This window comes from Muntiacus reevesi, chromosome 1 (genome assembly GCF_963930625.1).
Source record: "Muntiacus reevesi chromosome 1, mMunRee1.1, whole genome shotgun sequence".
In the NCBI taxonomy this organism is placed as follows: Eukaryota; Metazoa; Chordata; class Mammalia; order Artiodactyla; family Cervidae; genus Muntiacus; species Muntiacus reevesi.
In genome coordinates this window covers 47,494,109-47,517,309 of record NC_089249.1, presented here as the reverse complement: position 1 = coordinate 47,517,309, position 23,201 = coordinate 47,494,109, and the positions used below count along the sequence as shown (strand labels likewise).

Below are 23,201 nucleotides of genomic sequence, written 5' to 3'. Positions count from 1 at the left end.
TCCAGGAGGGGGACATGCGGGCAAGGAGACCTGTCTCTTTGGGCTTTTAGCCCACGAAGAGCTGTTTTCAGCAGCCGGGAAATGTGAAGCTGGCGACCAGGGCAGGTGCCTTCTCCAGAGTCACGGTGCGAGGTGTAAATCCTCCCCGTTTCTGTTCACTCACGCAAACGCCAATTCTCCAGAATTATGTTTTAACGTGGAAACAGCTCATTATTTATAAACGCTGCTTGTAAGTACAAAGTACTCCTCACAATAAAGCTGCGACTCTCCTCACCTTTTGTAAGGGTTTCTGTCACTCCAGGATGTTCCTGCTTGCAGTGACAGAATACTGCTGGCCTTGTCCTCCCATGTTTGTCTCCATTTTTACTCGTTTATGTATGTTAACTGGCACAGAGCTGTCACAACTGGGCCAGATGGATGCCAGCTATCACCCTGACCCGCGACAGCACAGTGACAAATACACTTCTCATCAGGATGGAAAGCCACCAAGTGCATACAGGCCACCACACTGGGGACGCAGATGTCGGCCAACAGAACGGGAGAGTGTTGGAGATCATTGTCACCCCTAAGCCACACATTCTTGATAATTATCGATGTCACATGGCAGGTTTTTATGACATTTTCAGCCACATAATAAAATGTTTTAAAAAGGGCAAGGTGAAACCCCAGGTATACTACTGAGTAGGTGGTACCATCTGGCCACATAATCTAGATAATGTCCTACCTCGCGAGCAGCAGGCCCCTGGATAATTTAATCTCCATGCCCAGTTCCTTCTCTACAAAATGACCATATAGGGTTGTTACTATGAGTGAGTATATCCTTCAAGAGGGTAAATTCTGGTTGTAATACCTGTCATGAAGGTACGGCTGTTTGTTAGTGTCAATTCAACAGTTAGTGAGAACAAGGGGGAAAATTAAATATTCAGGAAACTAACAGACACCACCTACCTGGTCACATGTGGTACATTCATTCCTGTCACACTACAGACTGAGACTCTGATGCCCTCACAAGATCCTGCACCCTAAACCAAGAGGCCTTACTTCACTGATTATCCACACCCACCAGGTAACTAGCGGGTGCCCAGCAGTCCCAGAGACAACGGCCACATTGTTGGACGTGGGAGCTTTGTCACAGCCTTTTCAGTGCTTAAAGATCTTTAATTTTCAAAAAGAAATCTTAAGAGGTGATCTGGCCCAATCCCTTAATTTAACAGCTGAAGCAGCATCACCACCCCACACTAGCTGATAGGAGAGAGCCAGGGCTAAAGTGAAGGTTTCCCAACCACGCACTATGCCTCAGCACAGCCACCCTGTCATTCTTCAGTCCTGGTGATGGTGTCCACAGGTCTTTCCAGGAGACTGTGCTTCCATTTTTTGGATATGGCGCTTCATGGTATCCTGTTAACGCATGACTGATACCCTGGCTCTCACATACTTGGGTACTTGGTTCTCAACACAGGATTTGTCTGTAGGAATCCTTGTAAACCAAAGTTCCACTTCAGAAATTTCAAGGCCACACAGGCCTTCTGTGGCTAGGGACACACACACACACACACACACACACACACACACACACACAGCCCCATCACACAGCATTCATTCTTACCATACACACATTACTGTCAATCCTCTGTCCTGACCTTGAATGCCTCTCCAGATAGCTCTTCCCCCCATGCTTATACTCACATCAGTAGCTCCACTGCCTCTGATCCTTTTACACGAATTTATTTCTATACAAGGTTCTAAAAACACCCCTTGGTTTTGTACATAAGTTTTTCTTTTTTTTTCTTCATTTTAAATTGCTTTATAACAACTTGTTTCCTGATTTTTTTTTTCCATTTTTTCTTTTCTCTGAAATCTGCCATGATTAAAAAAAAAAAAGACAAAAAAATAAAAATGTTGCTGGCCAAGAGACAGGGTGGAGAAAAACAAAAAGGGGACAAAAATAAACAAAACATCAAATATGAAAATTCTGAGATAATGCATTTATAAACACAGAAATGGTTACAACAAAGATGGCCGTGATGAGTGGGTATATATATATTTATATATATATATTTATATATAAATCCGTGTCCGGCAACTGACCGTGGCACCTAGGGAGCTAAGTCCAGTCTTTGCATTTACCCTGAACTCTCCCTTCTCTGCAGCACTCCCTTGTGGGGTTTCATAAGGAACCCACAGCTCCTTAGGCTGGGGACTGGGAGACAGAGCACAGGGCCTTGGCTGGCAGAGAAAGGGAGAGACTCCAAGGAAAACCATAACCCACACTTCTAAGCCACCTTGACCATTTTGGGGATCTCTGGCCCCTTGGGGACCACATCTCAGCCCTTGATCCCCCACCCCCAGACCTCCTTCTGATATTAGGTAGAATTGAAGTGAGGTCATGAGGGAAAGAAAATGGCTCCCAGGGACAGGGGCACGGGAGGAACCTCTGTTCTTTCGCAGGCAAGAGTAGAACAGGAGGCTGGTTGCATTTAGGGCTCCCTCTGCTCTGACATCCGGGAGGGCCAGCCTCTAGTCCTCTTCTCAGCCCGAGCTTGGAGGATCACGAGGGTGAGGAGAATAAGTGCCCCGCTGGAACAGTCTCTATGAGGTCATAGCAAACCCCTCCCCTGAGCACCAACCCCCAATTTTAAAAGCTATGCTTAGGCAGGGAGGCTGCCGGATTACGCTACCAGCTCAGTACTCCTCTGCCCATCGGGAGGGCTGACGTTCCTTCTGAAGAGGAGCTGAGAATAAGGATGGTATCCTGGGAAGGAAGGCCGCGCCTGAGGCCCAAGGAAGTGGAGCTGTGGCCTGTCAAAGAAGAGGAGGACTTTTCCCACTGGGAGGAGCTGGAGAAAGGAGGGACTGGCACTTCCTCCCCCTCTTCCCAGTGGCCAGCAGCACAGGTCTCTACGAGCTGGCCAGGTGCTCCACCTGGATGGTGCTGGTGGTGACGGTGAGGCAGATGTCCTTGTGATGCTCCGCCGTCTTATAGGGGGTCAGGTCAAAGGAACACTGGGGTGGAGGGTTCGGGTTGCTGTCCCCGCCACCCCCACCCTGGGGGGCTGCCCCAGGGGATTGGAAGTGTGGTGGCTGTGGCTGCTGTTGCTGTGGCTGCTGCGAAGCCTGAGAGGCCTGAGCCTGGGCCTGGGCCTGGGCCTGGGCTTGGGCCTGGGCTTGAGCTTGGGCCTGGGCCTGGGCCTGGGCCACCGCTGCTGCTGCTGCCGCCGCCTGCACCTGCTGCTGGAGATCAGGAGGGTTGTGTTTGCGCATGTGTTTCATCAGGTACGTTTCCTGGGGGAGATGAAAAAGGAGTTGAGGGGAGGAAAGGATGGTTGTTACTTTGCTTTAAATGGAACAACATGGATACAGAGGTGTTCTGGAACCTTGCAGGTTCTCCCCTGAAGCCACTTTCAGGGCTCACTACTGGGTGGACAAGAGAGGGGGGACCTTTATAGTCACTGTGGGCATTCAACTGGCGCAGGGAACGCTGTCGTTTTCTCCAAGCTCTCTTAACAGAACAACCTGAACACCTTTTTCTGGAGTCTAATATGTGTGTGTGTTAAGTCTCTTTAGTGTCTTGACTCTTTGCAACTCCACGGACTGTAGCCCACCAGGCTCCTCTGTCCATGGGATTCTCCAGGGAAGAATACTGGAGTGGGTTGTCATTTCCTCCTTGAGGGGAGCTTCCCGACCCAGGGATAGCCTGCGCTGGCAGGCGGGTTCTTTACCACTAGTGCCACCTGGGAAGCCCCAGAGTCTAATGAAGAGGTCTAACTGAAATCTCATCTCTCACAATTTCAAGGTGCTTTCTTTTGTCTTATGTCTAAGAAAAATGAAGAATCACTGCTGAGGAGTCGGTCTAGGCTTAAAGGACCAGGCATCCTCTACATTCCTCAGCTCTGTGTCTTTTCACTTCGGTTCTCTTTCCTGATTCTGGCAAGTTGGAGCAAGGGAGGAGGCGTGGTCACAGCTCTCTATCAGAAAGGTGGGGTGCAGTGGCTTGAGGGGGGTGGGGAGAGCGCTCACCGACGTGTACGCCCGGCTACAGATGGTGCAGGTGTACACCTTGGCATGCTTCACTGTGTGCGTGGACAGGTGCACCTCCAGTGAGGTCGCGTCTGTGTACGCCCGGTGACAATTGTGGCACTTGAAGGGTTTATCTTTGTTGTGCTGCCGCCTGTGGGACTGAGAAAATTGGGAGGAATGAGGATGGGTGCACCAGACTCTGCCCTCCCGCCTCCTTGACCTTAATGGAAAGCCCTGAGTTTGGTGCCAGGACTCTTGGCCTCTGCTTCTGTCCACAGACAGTAGAAACTGCTTCAGATGTAACCTCAGGAGGCAGTAGCTAAGGGAAGTAGCACCCCTAGGGCAGCAAGCACCAGGATCCCAAAAGTGAGACTGGCGGCTATGCTGGAGCCATTCATTCAGGGGTTCTCAAAGAGAGGTGCGGGGATCACTGGGGAACACAAAGACCTCTCAGGGGGCTGCCAGGTCAAAAGTATTGTCAAAATAGTGGCAATAAGACACTGTTTGCTTTTTCATAATCATTCCTGACTGTACAGAGATAACGTGATGTCTAATATGGAATAGAATAAAAGCAGCACAAAGAAAGTCCCTCCATCTTCCAGTGAGCCAGACGTTAGAGAAGGAAGCATAAAAATAAAATAATGCCATTCTTCTAAATTTTCTTTTTGGCAGGTGGTGGGGGGAGGATTTAGAGATATTTATGCTGATGTGCAATAGGGTTTGTTATTTTTACTTTTTTAATTTTAAAAATTTAATTATTAAAAAAAATCTTTTAGCTGAGCCACACAGCACGTGGGATCTTAGTTCCCTCACCAGGGATCAAACCCACACCCCCTGCATTGGCAGTGCAGTCTTAACCACTGGACCGCCAGGGAAGTCCCTGTTTGTTACTTTTATAAACAAATTACTAAACAGTTTTTCAGTTTGATAATCTCTGTCGTTAGGTGTTATTACCCACGTCAACAAAAGCTCCTTGGGTTCCTGGATGACTGGTAAGAGTGTAAAGGGTCCTGAAGAAGTTTGAGAACCATTGGCTGGTGTCACGGCACCTCCACCCGAGACTCGGACATCAGGCCCCGTGTGGAGGCTGGAGCAGTTACCTGCAGGTTGGAGAGCTGTGTGAAGGCTTTCTCGCAGCCTGGGTGTGCACATTTGTACGGCCTGTCCCCGGTGTGGATTCTGCACGGGATGAGAGAAGGAGAAAGGGAGAGCACGTCAGCGAGGCCGCTCAGGGACCAGCACCTCGACAGGCCTCCTCAGGGAACACGGCGCGGGTCTTCAGGAGGCACCAGTTCAGGCCACAGGCCCAACTTCTGCTCGCTGCCCATGCCACACGGCTCAAGCTGGGCTCCTTTGCGGGGAGGGGAAGGCTGGGGGCCTGGCAGCCAAGAGACAGTCAGGCCACAACCTGGCAGTCGAGGCAGCTCCCACAGTCATCGTCCCTCACGAACGTTCAGAAACGTAAGATAGACAAAGCAGTGAGAAGAAATACAGGACACTTCTCCCGTGGCCCCCAACACACAGCCAGAAACTATCACTTCAACCTTAGCACCACTCCCAGAGAAAATTCTGGTGTCAAAGAAGAGCACAGAGTTATGCGAACTGTGAAGGGCAACATGACCCTGGAAGTTCCTGGGGTTATGCCTAGTTCTGCCCGAACAGCAGGAAATGCCCAGATTAGTACAAATCTGACCTCTTCAAACACTACAGGGCCCTCTCTGAGGCGAGCTAAGGACTTGAGGGTCTCCAGACCCCTGCTCCTCGGCAGGGACTTCAGAAGCATCTCTGTGACTGGCTGCTTTTTGAGACCACGGGTGTAAAAATCCTGAAAACCTCGCAGGATGCGTCTCCTTGTGAGGAAAGCCTGATTCCTCCTCTTCAAGAAGCCAGCTGTGGGAGCACTTTAAGGGGAACTGCCACCTCCAGAAACAGCCAGGAGAGGAGGCCTATGGCCAGCAAGACCCTGGACTCCAGCTCAACTTGACATCCCATCGAAGGTCATCAGGTCTTCCAAACGCAGGCTCACCTCCTCCAGGCTACTCGAGGATCATGGGACAAACTGCACATCCTCATGGAGTAGGAGCCTTTCCGTTTCATTGTGCACATTTGGGATGTGTTCTGTTCTGTACTCCTGGCCTCCCTGGGAGCCTTGCGAGGTGCTGTCGGTGTCGCCAGGCTGGTAGCTGGCTGAAGTCTCATTCTACCTTCCGTTCATAGTTGGTGCCCGAAGGGCTAGAGGGATGGTCTTCTCCAACCAAATGTCCTCAAGGAGAAAATCTTGCCAGATATGTGCACTTGCCAGGTTGTTTCCAGGCAGGAGGATGAGGGAAGGACTTGTCAGCTCTGCTCTCAGTAGGTTTCCTCCTCCCTCAGATCGGGGATTGGCCCACAGTCATTGCGTCTCCTCGGCACTGCTTCTGACCCACAAAGGCAGATCTCTGAGTGTCCACCGGTGTCTCCAGTCTTGCGTGGTCTTCCTCCCCGGTGCCAGCTCTCTCCTCCAGCCGGGTCTCTCCCCCGCCCCCCGCATGCGGGTTGTTGTGTGTGTCCGGGGCGGGGGTAGGGAGGGCATGCCAGCGGGGCGGGGGCAGTAGCCTGCCACTCTCCCTTACCGTGTGTGCTGCTGGAGGTGGGAGAGCTGGCGGAAGGCCTTCTGGCAGTAGGAACAGTTGTAGGGCTTGGCCCCCGAGTGGATACGGAGGTGCTGGGCCAGGTAGGAGGTGTTGGCGAAGGTCTTGGAGCAGTGCGGGCACTTGTGGGGCTTGATGATCTCCGTGTGCACCTTGGAGTGGATCCTGCCGGAGAGGAGAGGAGGGAGGGGGAGGAGGGAGCGGCTCGACACCACGGGCTCAGCTCTCCGCTGGGTGCAAGGATGCTGCTTGATGGACGAGAGCACCCCGCCTCCCTCCCCCCTGGAGAGGCTGGTGAAGAGGACACCCGCGTCTACGCTGCTGCTGATCTTAAATCGGTGGCTAGAATGGCAGTGAGATGATGAAGAGCGGCACCCCTGGCTCCAGTAACCTTAAAGAATTCCGGCTCATCAGCCCTCCGCTTTGGGCCAAGGTCACACACTCACCACGGACACCCTGCTTCCACACAGTAATCTGAACAAAGACCACCACCGCCTGCTGCCCATGGACCTGAGGCTGAACGCGCACCTTCGCTCTGACCTGAAGTATATAGTAAGAGCAGGACCTGCTCTGCAGATTTCCAGACACAGACACAGAGAGAAACCGCACAGATGGGTCCAGTCTCTGAGGCCAGAGAGCACAAGTCTCCAGGCCCCGCCCCGCCCGAGCTGCAGGGACATGTCATTAGTTTTCACAAACAGCAATGGGAGAGTCGAGGCTCCCAGGGGCAAGGTGGAAAGGGACACAGGAAAAAATGTGGAGCGAGGAGGAGGAGGTGCTGGCCACGTGGCCTCAGGGTCCACGCTTGGGGGGTGGGGGTGGGTACTGAGAGCAGCCTTACCGGGTGTGCTGCTGGAGATGAGAGAGCTGGCGGAAGGATTTCTCACAGAAGTTACAACTGTAGGGCTTGGCCCCTGAGTGGATACGGATGTGCTGGGCCAGGTAGGAGCTGTTGGCGAAGGTCTTGGAGCAGTGCGGGCACTTGTGGGGCTTGGTCTCGGTGTGGGACTTGGAGTGGATCTGCATCTCCGACTTCGAGTAGAAGGTCAGGGAGCACATCCGGCACCTGGGCCAAGGGAGGGCAGCGGTTAGGACTCCGTCCACCGAGCGGGCGTGGCTGAGCCCGCCCCTCCGCTGCCAGGGATGCCAACCCCTCTGATCTCTCCTGTGCCAGCCACACCGCGGGCCCTCCAGAGGAGGGGCTCTATTTTATCTATCCTGACAGCCTACGCTTCCAACACTGCCCGGCACAATGTGAGTATTTAATTCAAGTGTTTGCTTAATGCCTGGACTCCCCAGAGTGTACATAAACAAGAATTCAACCAGGTGAGACAGGAAAACCTTATGACTGGCCCTGGGCTGACGTGGATTCACCTCACACCCATCTTCCTTCTGCCTGTAATTTGATTTCAGACTTTTTAGCACCCCTTCCTCCAGGATCCCATGGTGAAAGGACATTCCTCGGGTAACCCTCCAGCTCCTGAGAGGACAACGAGGACAAACTGACTAGGTTCCCCAGAAGGACTTTTCTCCTGTCTCCTCAGATTTTCTCCTACTTCCTGTTTGACAGTGAATCTAGATTCCTTCCAAGAGGGACAGGGTGGAGAAATAGCAGGATTACTTGGAGGGGGCCTTCCCCACCCCTGTGTCTGGCCTCCACCTTGTATCCAATGCTCCACCCACTACCCCACCCCCAGCCCCTTGCCAGTCAGGTGAGAACTACCTCTGCAATGAACCAAGGAAACTGCTGGAGAGGGTTGTACCCCTCAAACGTTCAGGAGAAGACGACTGGCCAAACACTGAGCTTCCCACTGAACCTTTGCCTGGTGCCAACGCCAGCACCTCAGGTTGGCATCAGCAGCGTCTGAGTGAACTTGCACTCGCCACCTGAGTTGGCAATCCTTCTCCTATTACACTGCCCAGCAATATCAAATAAGGAGGCCTATGGGCAAGGTAAGTCATAGCTATCTAGATTTTACTGGAAAAAAGCTACGTAGTCTCTACATGAGCTGGAACCCTATCACTCCTGAACAACTCAGCAGATGACATGGGCTGCCAGCGAGGGCTGCAGCCTGGGAGCCAGGGCAGTCTGGACCCTCTGCTCTGGGTCCTCCTTCTTGAAAAGGAGCTCAGGGATGGTGAAGGGGGATTCTGCCTTTTTTCTGATCCCAAGAGAATTTTCAGAGAATAATTAAGATGGGGACTAAAAAGAACTCTTGATCTCCTCAGAGAAGATGAGACTCTAGTGAGTTGGGGATACAGTTCCTGTATTAATGCTTCCACTAAAACGCTCACCAGTAAGGCTAATTTCTATTCTCAAGTTGCCTGAAAACTCTGAAGGAAATCCAATTACCAGCTGACCAACCCCTTGCTGTAGTCTGGGATATCCACCCATTGTGTGTGTGTGTGTGTATCTGTGTGTGTATGGGGGGGGGGGGTTGCTGTTTATAGTCGGCGGGGTCCAACAGAAGTCTGGACACCTGGGCTCTACGCAGGGTTCAGTTACAGGCCTGCTTGTCAGTCTAGACCTCGATTTTCTGGTCTGTAAAATGGAGAGAGAAATATCTGCCCCTCAAAGGCCCAGAATGGTCAACAGTAAGCCAAGTGTTCTCCAGTAATAGAAATGCATTACCGTTAGCAGCACCAGCGCTGGACGAGCTCATGCTACTCTATATTTCACCAAGACCAAGGTTAAAAACTAGGCACTTTGTCACTTGGAGGAGAAACTGCACTAAAGTTACAAGATAATTTCCTTCCACCACTAAGATTTCTCAGACAGGTGGAAAGACACATCCACTCATGTTAATTCCAATGAAACCTCATTAGTTTGCATGTGAATGCTGAACACATAACTGTACCCTTCATCTGGAATTAATTATAAAAAAAGAGAAACAAGCCTCTTCATCCAAGTTTTCAAACTACAGAAGATCTGCCAAACTTAAATTCATCAAAAATGTGCCATCTCCAGAGGGGTAAGTATCATACATATGATTGTGATAATAACTCAATACTAACGGGCATTAACAGATGCCATTTGCTGCTGTGCCTAAACTAGGCCCCCTTTTTTTAAAAAAAAAAAAAACAAAAACATATTATTCATTGATTTATTTGGCTGCACTGGGTCTTAGTTGAGGCATGTGGGATCTAGTTCTCTAAACAGGGATCGAACCCAGGCCCCCTGCATTGGGAACAGAGTCTTAACCACTGGACCACCAGGAAAGTTCCTTGAGTTAGGCCCTTTAAACACACGGTTTCCACTCCTCACAACAATTTGGCAAGCACTGTCCTGTTTCACAGACAGGAACACAAATGCTCAGAAAGGTGAAGCCATTTGCCAGAGGACAACACATGATTCATTCTCACCTGACCTAAGACTCCTCAGTCTAGAGGGATCGAGGGAGAGCCAGACCACTGCAGCATCTGCCAGAAACAGTTAAACACTAAAACTACAGGGAGGCTTAGGTGACCATTAATGTACTTCCATCTCCGAAATCCTCTGAAGCCAAATAAGTACAAATCTAATGCCAGGTGTGTGTGTGAGGGGTGGGATGGGGGGTGGGGGGAGGGAGAAACCTGACTAGGAAAGCTGTGGCAGTGGGCAGGATAGGAAGGCCAGTGTCCAAGTCACGGGCACACAGCTCCGGAGGCCACAAGGGTGCCCCTGTGGAGGCATGCAAGGCCATGGCCTTGGTTACAAGAACAGCTTTGAATTAACGACTCTTTTTTCCCCTAAGATGATCGAAAACATTTGGATACTCAGATTTTCCTCAGAACATTTCCACAAGAGATGAGGGCCAGGATGAATCTTCCCATTTTACAGATGGGAATAGAGAGCGAGAAATAAGTTGACTTGCCCAGAGAAAAAGAATCCAATTCCCTCAATGCCCAGTCAAATGCTATGGACCACGGGAGTGGTCGTGGTTGGTTGACCCACACATGGATTGCAAACGGGATTGCTCATGATTAAAAAGATTCCTCTGGCACCTCAGAGTTCTGAGTTTCTTAAGCAATTCTATTTACCTATAACATAGGTGTGTTGGTTTAGTTTCTCAGTTGTGTCTGACTCTTTGTGACTCCACGGACTAGAATCCGCCAGCCTACTCTGTCCATGGAATTTCCCAGGCAAGAATACTGGAGTGAGTTGCCATTCCTTTCTCCAGGGGATATTCCCAACCTAAGGATTTAGTCCCCTTTAAATTCAGAGTTCCCTTTAGCCACCTGGAGGTGGGGCTGGTCAAGAATTCCAAAAACACTGTGGGAAGTCCTGTCACAGCTGCCCTCCGATTGTAAGCTCACACTTCTTTGCACATGCAGTGTGAGAAGTCCAGAATTGGCTCTCACATGGGTCCAGAAAGCACATGAGAAACCACATGAGAATCAGAGGACCCCAATCCCTGTGAAGGGCCCCCCAGTGTCAGGGAGCCCTCCCATCACTTCTACAAGGAATGAATTCATTGAGCTGTGGCTCCATGTCACAATGACCTCACTTTAAGCAAATACATAAAAACCCAGATTTGTACAGAATAAATTTAAAAGGGATTTTCATTTTGTGAAATATATAAAACGATGCCTTTAAATGAATCAAGCTTGTCAAGTACCTTTATGATATGACATGATGTAAACATTTTTCAGGAACACTTTTACTGTATAAAGTAGGGTACACCTGCAATAATAAAGCTGCAGTGAACTTTCAGGTTATGAGCTGGAATTCTGCAGTGCTCAATACTTTCTACAGAGCACAGCAACACTCCCCTCATTCTGAATTACAAAGATGACTTTTAAACGCTCTGAACTCTCCATGGTAGAAATGTACAACACATAAAAAATAAATAAATGCTACATGATGACCATTTCTTATCTGTTTTGAAGTTCCCAACATTTCAAATCTTATCTGATATATACTCCCAGCGACTGGGAGGCATAAACAGAATTCTCCCCATTTTACAGATGAGGAAACTGAGGCCCAGAGAGGGGGAAAGGACTTGCCCAGGGTCACACAGCAAGTTCGTGGTGGAGCCGGGAACTGAATCCATGAGCCCAAGGCTCTGTCCATTTCCTGTGCCGCAGTTCCCTTCGCTCCTAAAATGGGAACAACATTGCCCATCTCGGTACACTAAGGACAGACCCAGTCTCCCAGCCATGCACGTCTGCCCGTCTGCGTCAAAGCTTCAACAGTGGTTACTCCACTCTGTACACTGGGGCTAAACTCCCCGACCCCTCTAGGGCCCTTGATGGTTCTCAAGGGGAATAAAAGATTTCCAATTTTCAAAGGGTAGGGAGTTCAGATAATGTAACCATTTTCATATAGTATCACATGCAAATATGCTTAGAATGCTTTTTGGCAATAGGCAACTTAAAGGAAGTAGGAGATGAAAAGAACTTCCATGAATGAGAAGGTGAGCCAACAGCCATTTAACAAGCGACTATTCCACAGGGGGAGGGGAGGGATCCTATTTGCTCCACCTTTTAATACAGACCCCTCCCATCATCCCGTCATCCCAACCATGCAGGGTCAGGCAGGCTCAATGCTCAAACAGGGCCCACAAACTGGTGGATGGCACACAGGTTAAGATTAGCTGCTTAACCAGAAAAGTTTCTTGGATAAAAAGGAATGGAAAATGTAGAAAGCAAAAAGGAGATAAGAGTCTTGAACCTAGTCTAAAGTCTCGTAACAAGACAGAAATTCCATTATGTCACCCCCGAATAAGTCAATGCTAACGACCCCCAAAAATGAAGGGGCGAAATGGGTCTGCCTCCTGGGGAAGAGGCCGCAGAGAAGGGCCAGCAGCCCCGTCTTCCTCCCCCTCAACTGAACGCCTGACATGCACATGGATCTGAGGTGGAAGCTGCCAGAGTGCTGAGCCCAATGGGGCGGGGAAGCTGAGAGCGCGGCAACCCCTCCAGCCCCCGGCTCTACCCTTACCTGTAGGTCTTGCCGTCTTTCTGATGGTCATCATCGTCCTCAGGGGAGAGGACATAAGGGTCATTCATCTCGGGCAGCCCCGACTCCAGCATCCGCTTCTTCTTTCGGCCCCGGGGGGGCTTAGCGGTCACCACGGTGCCGCCACCGCCGCCGCCACCACCGCCGCCGCCACCTTCCTCAGTGAGGGTCGACGCTACCTTCTTAGAGAGGTCGGGGACCACCTGCAGGGCTTGTGAGCCAGGGGGAAGAGCTGAGACAATCATGGGAGCCGAGATGGGGAAGGTCTGAGCTGACGTGGCTGTGGTCACGAGGGAGCCTGAGGGGGACGTGATAACCAGGCCGGGACCTAGGATGCGAGAAAAAGGAGATGGTGTCATGTTGTCTGGTCCTCACCCTGGTCCTACTTCATTTTCCCCAGATCATTGTCTATGTAGCCCCTCACCACCGTCCCCCCGCCCGGAGTGTACAGGAAACCCCAAGCCCTGTAGAAAAACAACGGTTTCCTAACCCCTGTCCCCACCCCGCCCCGGTAACAGTGAGATTTACCCCTTGATTGACTCCCTTCTCTTCTCCACCTCTGAGAACAGGAGACGCCTTGATTCAGAGAAGGAAAGAATGTCACCTCCTCAAAGGCAGGGACCGCATCTTCTACTTCGTTTCCCCCACAATGCCTAGCGCATTGCTAGGCACACAGTAGGCACTTAATAAAGATTTGATTGAGGAATCAAAACACGTATCCCACTCCCCATGTCCCCGGCGCCCTCCAGCCTGGGGTACTGATCGCGGAAGATCAACACCTCAGATTGGAGAAGAGCGGAGGTGCTCACCGGCGGTCATCAGTCCTGTTGACGGCACGGGGACCACCGTGATGTTCTGGGTGACCGACGCCTGGCTGTGTGGGGTCAGCTGGTCTGACTTGGACTCTGTGTCCATGCTGATGCCCGAGGGCAGGGACACCGAGGCAGGCACTGTCAGCAAGGTGGGGTAGTGGGGCGGAGCCAGCCCACAGCCCTTCTCTGGCAGCAGCTGATCCTTCATCTTGTTGATAAACATTGTGTTCTCAATCTGAAAGGAAAGGAAGGGGAGAGCAGCCTTTGAGAGAAGTTCCAGCCTGCATGCTCCCTTGGCACCCTGCTCCGTGGAGACCAAAAGGCAGTGGTTAATAGCTGCGCTTCCAGAGATTAGCTGAGTGGAAACGCTATATGATCCTGGGGAGACAGCATGGGATTTATCTTACTTCAGCATCCACAGTCACAGAACTTGCTACTCAGAGCTGACAGAATTACACGAGAGCCAACCACCACCTACCTGTCCTGAGACCGTGGGGATTGAAGGCCAGAAGTACGGGTTAGAATTGAAGTGAGATTCTTCCATTCTACCTGAAGGTGGAAAGAGACACCATGTCACAGGCAGGAATAACTTAAACCAGCTCAGCAGCGGGGAGAGGAGCAGAGGAGCTCCTGGTCTCTTCGCACAGGGCTGGGAATGAGCCCTCAGACCTGGCACACGGGTCCCCGCAGTCAGGACCCTCAGCACTACATCCGCATCCAACCGAGGCTCCCAGAATCAGATGCTGGGGAGAGAGCTTGTCTACCCAGACAGTGCTTCCTGTAGCCCAAAGAAACAGAACTGGCACTGCTTTCTTTTGCTGACAAGCAGAGAAACTGAAGTCATGGGCTACCCTGGTGGCTCAGTGGTAAAGAACCTACCTGCCAAGGCAGGCAACACATATTTGACTCCCGGTCTGGGGAAGAGCCCAAATGCCACGGGGCAATTAGGACTGAGCACCACATCTACTGAGCCTGTGCTCTAGAGCCTGGGAACCATGACTACTGAGCCCATGCGCCCCAGAGCCTGTGCTCCGCAACAGGAGAAGCCACCGCAATGAGAAGCCCATGCGCCACAACTAGAGAGTAGCCCCCGCTCATCGCAACTAGAGAAAAGCCCTTGTAGCAACAAAGATCCAGTGCAGACAAAAATAAATAAAATAGTATACTAGAAATTAAGAAGAAAGAGAAAGAAACTGCAGTCCTTCCATGAGAGAGGAAGGCAGGGGAGCATGTACACACAAAGCAGATCACCGATTGGGTTGAAAAGAGCCGGGGCATCTATCCTTGTTCCTCTCCCTTCATCCCTCAAACCCATCTTCCTTGAAATAAAAAAAAATTCCAAGGGTTCCAATCCACACGTCTATAGGTCACACAGCTTGAAAAGGTTCTTGGTCAGAACACAAAATGCCCAAGAAAATTAAAGAATGAAACTGATGAGAATCAGAATCACAATATTTTGGGGCCCCATATGATATCTGGGAGCCACGCCCCCCCCTCCCCCCCCCGGATCTCCTCAAGGTGTAAGAACAAACTCAGTGCTGCACTGGGTACCACACACCCTGGACTGAGCAGCGAGAACATGCGGTAACCAGTTTGTTCTTTAAATATATATTTATTTGTCTACAGTGTGTCTTAGTTGTGGCTCGAGGGACCTTTGTTGCAGCATGCGGGATCTAGTTCCCTGACCAGGGATCAACCATGGGAGTGTGGAGTCTTAGTCACTGAGCCACCAGGCAAGTCCCTGGAGTATGCAGTTTTAAAAGGGGTGCTGGCTCCAGCAGTAGCAGCAGGACCCCGGATCGCCACCTGAAGGGCTCAGAACAGGAACTCTGGTGGGCCAGAACACACACACACACACACACGTATGTTACCAGACCCCTAGGGAGTTCTCAAACACTGCCTCTACGAGCTCAAGTTCTGTGTGCAGATGATGCGTGAGTGTGAAACCCTGGGAGTGAGGAATAAGAAAAAAGAAAAGGAATCCCTTAGAATCACACTGCAAGTCACCGATGGGTCTGAAACCCAGGCAAGGGATCCCACCACCCGCTCTCTTTTTTGTTACTGTTTTTATTTTTCAAATGTATTGTTTTAATTGGGGTGCAGCTGACCCACTGCTTGCTCTCACACTCTGATCACTCTGCCTGGCAAGGCTTAATTGCAGGCTGCTGGTCCACAGTAGCTTCCCCAAAGTGTGGACCAGGGGACGTCCTGGCCAGCAGAAGCAGGTGAAGGGGAAAGAGGAGAGCGCTGGGAAGGGACGTGAAGCAAAGCAGGAACAAACATGAACACCTGCTCTGGGCCAAGAGCAATCAAGCTCCAGGAGGGGTGAAAGACTCGCAGGAGGCACTGACTTATAGCCACGGTCCCGCCAAGGACACGCTGGAGGCGGACATCAGGGATACCAATAGCTGGAGGGGAGGTTGGGCACGGGAACCGGGTCCCAAGACGTGACTAAGCAAACCAGGAAAGTGCTCCAACAAGGGAGGGGAGCCAAAGGATCTCACTGAGACGTAACCCTGTTCCTCAGCCGCTGAGAAGTCTCAGCACACTTACTGCTCTCAAAATTGAACAAAACTCTCCCATTTTCTTAAAACCTGTGAGTGGAAACAGAACTGAATTTCAGCCTATTCGTTCCCCAGAAAGGAGAGGATAGGAATGCACCAAATCTGCGGCAACCACAGCCTCACATGAGAGGCTCAACCTGAAATGCCTCGAGGGTCAGGCATAGGCACACCCAGCTCCCTGAGGTATAAACACAGTAAAACTGGACACTCTCCACCCAGGTGCTGCCCGCTTGCCCACCCGTGCTGGTTTATAAAGGGAGAGCCCTCTGCAGGCATTGGAAGTTGAGAAACAATGAGATCACAGCATCAGGGGATCCAATCTGGCCTAGCTTTGGTGAGAAGCAGGGGCCACATCTTGAACTTGTTTCCCGACTCTAACACAGGGCCCATCTCCTAGTAAGCAATTCTGTACTTAGCGAATCCAGTGACAGCAGCTGGATCTTGAAAGCCATACCCAGGGCTCCAACTTGAACCTAGGCCCCCACCTTCTTTCTGGCTAAGAGACAGGCTGGTGAAATAGACAAAGGTGGTGACTATGCTGGAAATGAAGTAGAGCATTATGCTGGCAAGCAAAGGAAAGGTGGGTCTGGGACTTTCCTGGCGGTCCAGTGGTTAAAAATCAGCCTTGCAAGCAGGGGATGTGGGTTTGATCCCTGGTCGGGGAACTAAGATCCCACATGTCTCAGAGCAACTAAGCTCACACCACAACTAGAGAGTCTGCAGTGCAACAGAAGATGCCACACGGCATAAGGAAGATCCCCAGTGCCTCGACTACAACAATGCAGCCAAACAAATAATAAATACATACAATTTAAAAAAAAAAGTTTTTTAAATAAAGGAAAGGAGGGTCTAACTATAATTTCCCCCTAAAGAGTCAAGGAAGTCAACTCATTATGGATGTGACAATGGAGGAGGGAGGAACTGAGAGCCTGAAAATAAAGTTTTCCTCCAACAGGATTCCTGCGCACGAGGCCCCCTGTACCTCCAAACTACATTCATTCATAGTGTCCACCAGGGGCTCTGGAGAAGCGGTTTCTGGGTCAAACATGGCCTGTCGGTTCTTATACAGGGGCGCCAAGTGATCTGGTGGACAGAATCACCATCGCCATTAATTAAGTGCCGACTATGTTCAAGGAACTGTTCAGAGCACTTTACAACCATCACACCATTTAATCCCACAACAATTTTATGAAGCAGGATACCAAAATCCCTGATTTTTTTCTTAAAAATTTTTATTGAAATAGTTATTTCCAATGTGATGTTACCCATTTTTCAAATGAGGAAATTGGAGGCAAACAGTAAACAGCAGAGCAGGAATCTGAACTCAGGACCAAAGAGCCCGCTGGGAAAGGGTCCTAGGTGAGACCCGCTCTAGTACGTGCTCTCTCATACTGCGGGTGATTCACGACTCAAAATTTAGACCATTTCCAGGGATGGACTATACACTGTGCAGGTACTTCCCAATAAATGCTTTCAAAAATGAAGTTTTCAGGGAATTCCCTGGCAGTCCTGTGGTTAGGACGCTGCACTTTACTGCCATGGGCCTGTGTTTAATCTCTGGTTGGGGAACTAAAATCCCGGAAGCCCCGGCTCAGCCAAAAACAAACCCCAAAATGAAGCTTTCAATGACGCAAAATGCAGTGAAAGATGATATTCACCTGGCCACCAAAATAAGGGATTTTAGAATGATGAAGTCTGAGTTAAAAGACCAGACGAAGGGAATACAGGCCCCTCCACCCCCACCTCATACTCTGTTCACTCTGCCCTCGTCCTTAAAAGAACAAAGCTGCAGATCAGAACCATGGCTGTTCCCAGGAGAGAATGATAAACCTGACTGTGGGCTTCTGATAAATATATTGGACCAAGAAGGGGGTACACGGGGAGTCCTGCTCACCCAACTAGAAGCAATACTTGGCAGCAGGGTGACACCTGAGAAGGGTCAACACTGTCCTGATGAGGCCGACTTGCATCTCTGTATCCTTGATCTGAGATCAGACAGAAGTCAAGAAGGAAAACTGCTGCCAGAAGACATGTCAACGGCGCCCCCTGGGGTTGTGTCACAGGGCGCCCCGGCAGGTGCCAGGTCACTCGAATACCTGCCAACTGTTGTCTTACCCCTTCTCCTTTCAACTCTCTATGCTGCACGAAGGAACTTCCACCAAACCATCCTGACATCCAAGGAGGCACATGTCAACAGTCTTGAAACCCAAAGACAGTAATGATATTACAGAGAAACTTCATCTCCATACAGAGTGCCAGGTTTTTTTGTTGTTGTTTCTTTTGCTTATTTTTTGTTTTCTCTTTTGGCTGTGCTAGGAAGCTGGTGAGATCTCAGTTCCCAGACCAGGAATAGAACCTGGGACATGGCACTGACAATGCTGAATCCTAACCACTAGACCACCAGGCAACTCCCCATAGAGCATTAAGTTTGATGATTATGCCAATACATTAAAAACAAAAGCAAACAGAACATGTGACCCTACACTGGGAAGGAAGGGGAAGACTTATATCACAGCCCCAAAGTGCAGGAAAGAAGGAAAACACAATACGTGGAAAGAAGATGTTGGCAGACTGAAAATTTGCCAACTTTAATTTAAACTTTACTACTGCACCATGCCTCCACTGTTAACCAGTGAGAAGTTGGAGAGCACATTTTTTCAAGAGGTTCAGGAAACTACATATTCCTCTTCCAATCTTAAAAGAACTCTTGGAAGACCGAGGAAATGAAAACAACATTCTCTCACCCAACCAACCTTTAGGAAATCATGAAATACACCAACCAAATTTAGTAGCCAGAGGATGGACCGAGGAAGCAAGGCTTCCAGAATCTACATCTGGCCCTACACATCAGTGGATGACTCTGAATAATTTACTACTCAACCAAGTTTCTACTTGGGTGGAGGATGGAAGAATATAACCCCCTTAAAACAAATTCATAAGACATACGGAGATGAGATGGAGACAACACAAAAAAGAATCAAATGCTCGAAGTATTCCTAAAAAGAAGAGCGTTAGAGAAATACTTCCACCTAATGAGGACTTAGTAGTGACAATTAGTAAAAGTTACATAAAAGTCTCAAAATTACAAAGGAACTATCCCAAAGTATCACAACTATAGCCTCCAGCTTACTAATGACTAATTAGAAGCACTAACGAGAGATGCAAAGAATAACGAACTCGAATTCAACTACAGAAACACATGGATCCATGACACATGGATCTCAGACTCTCCACTAACTGCTCCAAGATGCACAACTGCACAAAGGTTGCAATATTAGTTAAGAACTTGAAGTGAAGAAGCACCAGGACCATTTGTCGTCAGTTAGGAAACAAATCTTCTTCTCAAGTCCTAAGGGCCTTTGAGAAGGGCCATCCCAACAGGATTTGGGGCCCTGCTACCGTGAACTGTTCCAACTACAAAATAAATTCAGAACAGGTTTGTCCCAACTCTGTTGAGAAAGATCAGCACACCAGGCTCAGAAAGACCAACAGAACCTTAAAGGTGGCAACCTTCTATCCTGGGCCCCACTGGATCACTGCACCTACACACCATAGAGGTTCTCCTTGCCTTGCCTATTCCACTAGTAACTGACAGGCCTGGACAACATGGAGCAGGAAAGAAAAAAAAAGGCTGGAGATGAGAGGATGTGCACCTAATATTTAATCATCAATCTAGCTCAGAAACCTACAGGGGAATACATTTTATAAACCAGCCTGGAACTGGTTCTCAGAAGACACCGCTAGAATTATCAGCTCTTGGGGGTTGATATATTGTCATTTTCAGACCACCTGAAACCCAATCACCATCAAGCCTCCTATTCTGAGTTCTTTCAGACCTACTACTTCTGGAATCCATTCCATACAGTTTTATCCATTTTTACTTCAAACTACCCATGAATCAGTTCTTTCCCCTCCAAAACTTCACCCTGCCATATATCAAATTCAAATAACTCCTTGTCACAGACTCGAATCACTCACCAGATCCACTCCAAACACTGATGCAATATTAAAGACACAAACTCCACTCCAAACTCAGTTCTGCTTGTTCCAAACACATGAAGGCAATTCCATAAGCTATGCCACAAAGGCTACACTGGCAACTAGGGCTAATGTGTCCCCAAAGCAGAATAAATCTCTTAGGAACAGTGCAACACTTAGTGCAACTGCTTAGTGATTTCACTTGAGCATTTCCCAACTCATTCCTGATGAGAACTGGTGGGAATGGAAGGTGATGGGGGTTACAGTGGCAACTTTCTGCACAGAACTTCCTGGGTATCCTCAAGAGATAACAGGAAGAGGCTGATTTTTCTCCCACAGCAAACCCCAGGATTACAATTGCTATTACTTGAAAAATTCTGTCACGTTGTTCAAAAAAGGCCCATTTGATGATGACCCCCTTCTTCCCCCAAACCAGAAAAGCCATTAACCCCAAATTGTCTTACCCTCTCTCTCTCTTCCTCCTGTCGTCTTATTCCTTGTCCTTTCCAGGGCTCCTGAACTTTCTGTAAACAAATTGTCGGGGTTACAGGGGCCGGTGAGGATGCAGCCACCAGGGAACTGTGGAGAAGCTCAGGAAGTCTTTGACTGTCAGCACTCAAGACTGGAGGGCAGGCAGATCCCCCACCCTACCTCAACCTAGGGATCCACAGATGCAAGGATACAGTAACAGGAATGCACAGCCACCCACTATGTGGATACAAGGAAAACAAACCCAATTCCCAGCGACTGAGAAAAACTCTACCACCCCTGTGTGGGTTCCACCCCTGGGCTCAGACACTGGTTCTTCTAAGTTCCTGGGGGGCCCCCAGGTGACCAAGGGTCAGAGAACAGAAGAGTTGGAGGAAGAGAAGGGTCCCTGCCTCCCGAGGATTGACTCAGAAGGCAAAGCTGAGGACTGGGGGGATGCACAAGGCCTTGTGTCAGGCACAGTGCCAGCTCAGGCCCAGGCACTTCCTCTGGCCTCCCCCCACTCTGCGAGGACTTCGCCCCTGCCTACCCAAGGCCCTGCGCCAAGAAGTACCTCCCTCAGCCTGCACAGTGGTCTAGCTACAGGAGTCCCCGGTTGTGCCCTAAACACCTTCTCTGCCCTGAGACAGCCCCTGGGCGCCTTCTCCTGAGGTCGCCCACCAGCCGTTCCTCAAAGACCCTTTTTTGGGACGCCCCTCCTTCCCCTCCAGGGAGCTGAACTCTGCCACCCACCAGACAGACACCCGCCCCCTAAACCCCCCCATTCCTCCCCATCGCCCGCTCCTCCACAACCACTTCCGGTTCCGGGACGGACACACGTACAGTCCCTTCGTGGACCCCCCCTTCCCCGCCCCCCCCAAGGAAAAGGGGAGGGGGAAGGAGCAGAGAGCTCGGCGCGCGCCGGCTGCAGCGGCGGCGAGACTCACCAGGCGGCGGCGGCGGCTGCGGCGGCGCCAGAGCCGAGCCAGAGCGCGGGAGGGGCGGCGTTTGCTGGGAAGGAGGGAGCCGAGTGCGGGGGGAGGACCCGGAGGGGGCGAGGGGAGGGGGAGGGAGTCAGGCGAGCGCGCGGGCACGCACTTTAGGAGCGAGACAGACCCACACACTCACACGCAAGGATCGCGCGCGAGACACCCGCAGGGCGGGGGCGCGAGGCAGTGGGTGGCCCCCTCCCTCCCTCCCCTAACACTCACCCGGAAGTGGTGCTGCAGCTCGTGCTCCCGAGAACCCCGATTCCTCCACGCCCCCTCCCTCCCCTCCCTCCCTCCCCCCACTGACTCGGAGTTGAGCCGCGGCGGAGAGAAGGCGGGAGCGCCGGAAACGAAAAGGGGGGAGGGAGGGAAATAGCAATGTGGGGGGGGCAGCAATGGGGAAAGGGGGAAATGCAAAGGTCGAGTCACTTCCGGGAGCGGCTAGAGCACATCCGGCGCGGCCCGGGCTCCAGGACACCCCGGGCGGAAGTTACGACTAGTAGGGGCGGAAGTAGCTTCTGCCCGGGGGACGGGGTAGACCTTTCAGGGATGTGACGACACCACGGAAGTGAAGGCAGGTTCTGCTAAGGAAAGGAGCCGAACCTTCAGAACAGCGGTCTCGGCTTCCGGAAGGGACTTCTGGGGAAGTGGGAGGGTGGGAACGCGACAGGTTCATGAATTATGCATCAAGGTAGGAGGGGCGGTATGGACTGTTTAAAGACCGGTCCTGGTTCCCTAACCCCAAGGGGCGATAGGCTGACTTAGGGACTTACCATTCTTTTTTCTTATATACTCTCAAGGATGTCTCAATGCTTTGAATATGCAGGAAAGGAAAAGAATGTGCCAGTAGTTTTCTGAGATCCTTCAGGGTCAAAGAGTAATAACTTCTCCCAACCATCAGAATCCGATCCCTGCCTGACCCACAGCCCTTACACCTTTTGCTTTGGTCTCTAAGTTCCTGTGGCACATCTCGTATCTCCTACTTACGCGGCTTTACATTTAAATACAACAGTCACCTCTCACTGATACTTTATTGTCTGTTGTCCTTCCACTGGAATATCGTCCCCACGAGAGCAAGCACTCTGAATTGTTTCACTGCTGTGTTCTCGGAGCCTGGCACCTTGTAAGCTGTTGGTAAACGCTTGTTGCATCAGTGAACAATTCATGTTAACTCTCTTAGGAAGCCTTCCTTGGTTGTTCCAACCTGTAAGGGTCCCACGTTCACCAAATTTCAACAGCATTTAGTCCCTGCTTTTTTTTTTTTTTTTAATTAAGTCATATATATATATATATATATATATATATATATATATATATATATACACACACACACACACACACACACACACACATACCTGGAGAAGGGCACTGGCAACCCATTCCAGTATTCTTGCCTGGAGAATCTCATGGACAGAAGAGCTTCGGAGGCTACAGTCCATGGGGTCACAAAGAGTTAGATATTACTGAAGCGACTTAGTCCTCACACATATGTTTGTGTGTGTGTGTGTGTGTGTGTGTGTGTGTGTTAAGCTTAGTCGTGTCTAACTCTTTGCGACCCCATGGATTGTAGCCCACCAGGCTTCTCTATCCATGGAATTTTCCAGGCAAGAATACCGGAATGGGTTGCCATTTCCTTCTCCAGGGGATCTTCCCAACCCAGAGATCGAACCCTGGTCATGCGCAGGACAGGCGGATTCTCTACCAGCCGACCCACCTCCCTGGTGGCTCAGAGATGTGGACTGTGAAGAAGTTAATCCAAGCAGGGAACCCCATTAGCAATCCTCTTATTGTCATTCAGCTTA

General features: G+C 50.4%; 1 protein-coding gene across 11 annotated transcripts; it reads right to left on the bottom strand.

Moving 5' to 3' along the window:
* Window positions 1–1,709: 1,709 nt before the first annotated feature.
* ZNF384 (zinc finger protein 384) lies at window positions 1,710–21,709 on the bottom strand. 11 transcript variants are annotated; one of them, XM_065942084.1, is made up of 13 exons: window positions 21,622–21,654; window positions 21,358–21,421; window positions 20,407–20,466; window positions 13,879–13,949; window positions 13,398–13,635; window positions 13,117–13,164; window positions 12,571–12,916; window positions 11,634–11,726; window positions 7,489–7,713; window positions 6,630–6,812; window positions 5,118–5,196; window positions 4,018–4,176; window positions 1,710–3,282 (listed from the first exon to the last, which is right to left on the bottom strand). In XM_065942084.1, exons 4-13 carry the CDS (start codon window positions 13,942–13,944, stop codon window positions 2,899–2,901), a joined length of 1,821 nt encoding a protein of 606 aa, XP_065798156.1. In that variant the 5' UTR covers window positions 13,945–13,949; window positions 20,407–20,466; window positions 21,358–21,421; window positions 21,622–21,654; the 3' UTR covers window positions 1,710–2,898. The 11 variants fall into 11 exon arrangements, with proteins under 11 accessions (XP_065798156.1, XP_065798155.1, XP_065798157.1 ...); XM_065942083.1 differs by lacking the exon at window positions 21,358–21,421 and having other exon boundaries at window positions 21,622–21,709; XM_065942085.1 differs by lacking the exons at window positions 21,358–21,421; window positions 21,622–21,654 and adding an exon at window positions 20,594–21,156.
* Window positions 21,710–23,201: the final 1,492 nt, after the last annotated feature.

Bases quoted from the DNA above. Each gene is read 5' to 3' on its own strand.
- ZNF384 (XM_065942083.1), bottom strand. From the start codon at position 13,944: ATGGAAGAATCTCACTTCAATTCTAACCCGTACTTCTGGCCTTCAATC. The intron at 13,165-13,397 runs GTGAGCACCTCC...CTCTGAATCAAG, and splicing joins AACAGGACTGATGACCGCCG to GCGTCTCCTGTTCTCAGAGG. The intron at 7,714-11,633 runs GCAAGTCCTTTC...CCCTTGGCCCAG, and splicing joins AACTTGCTGTGTGACCCTGG to GTGCCGGATGTGCTCCCTGA.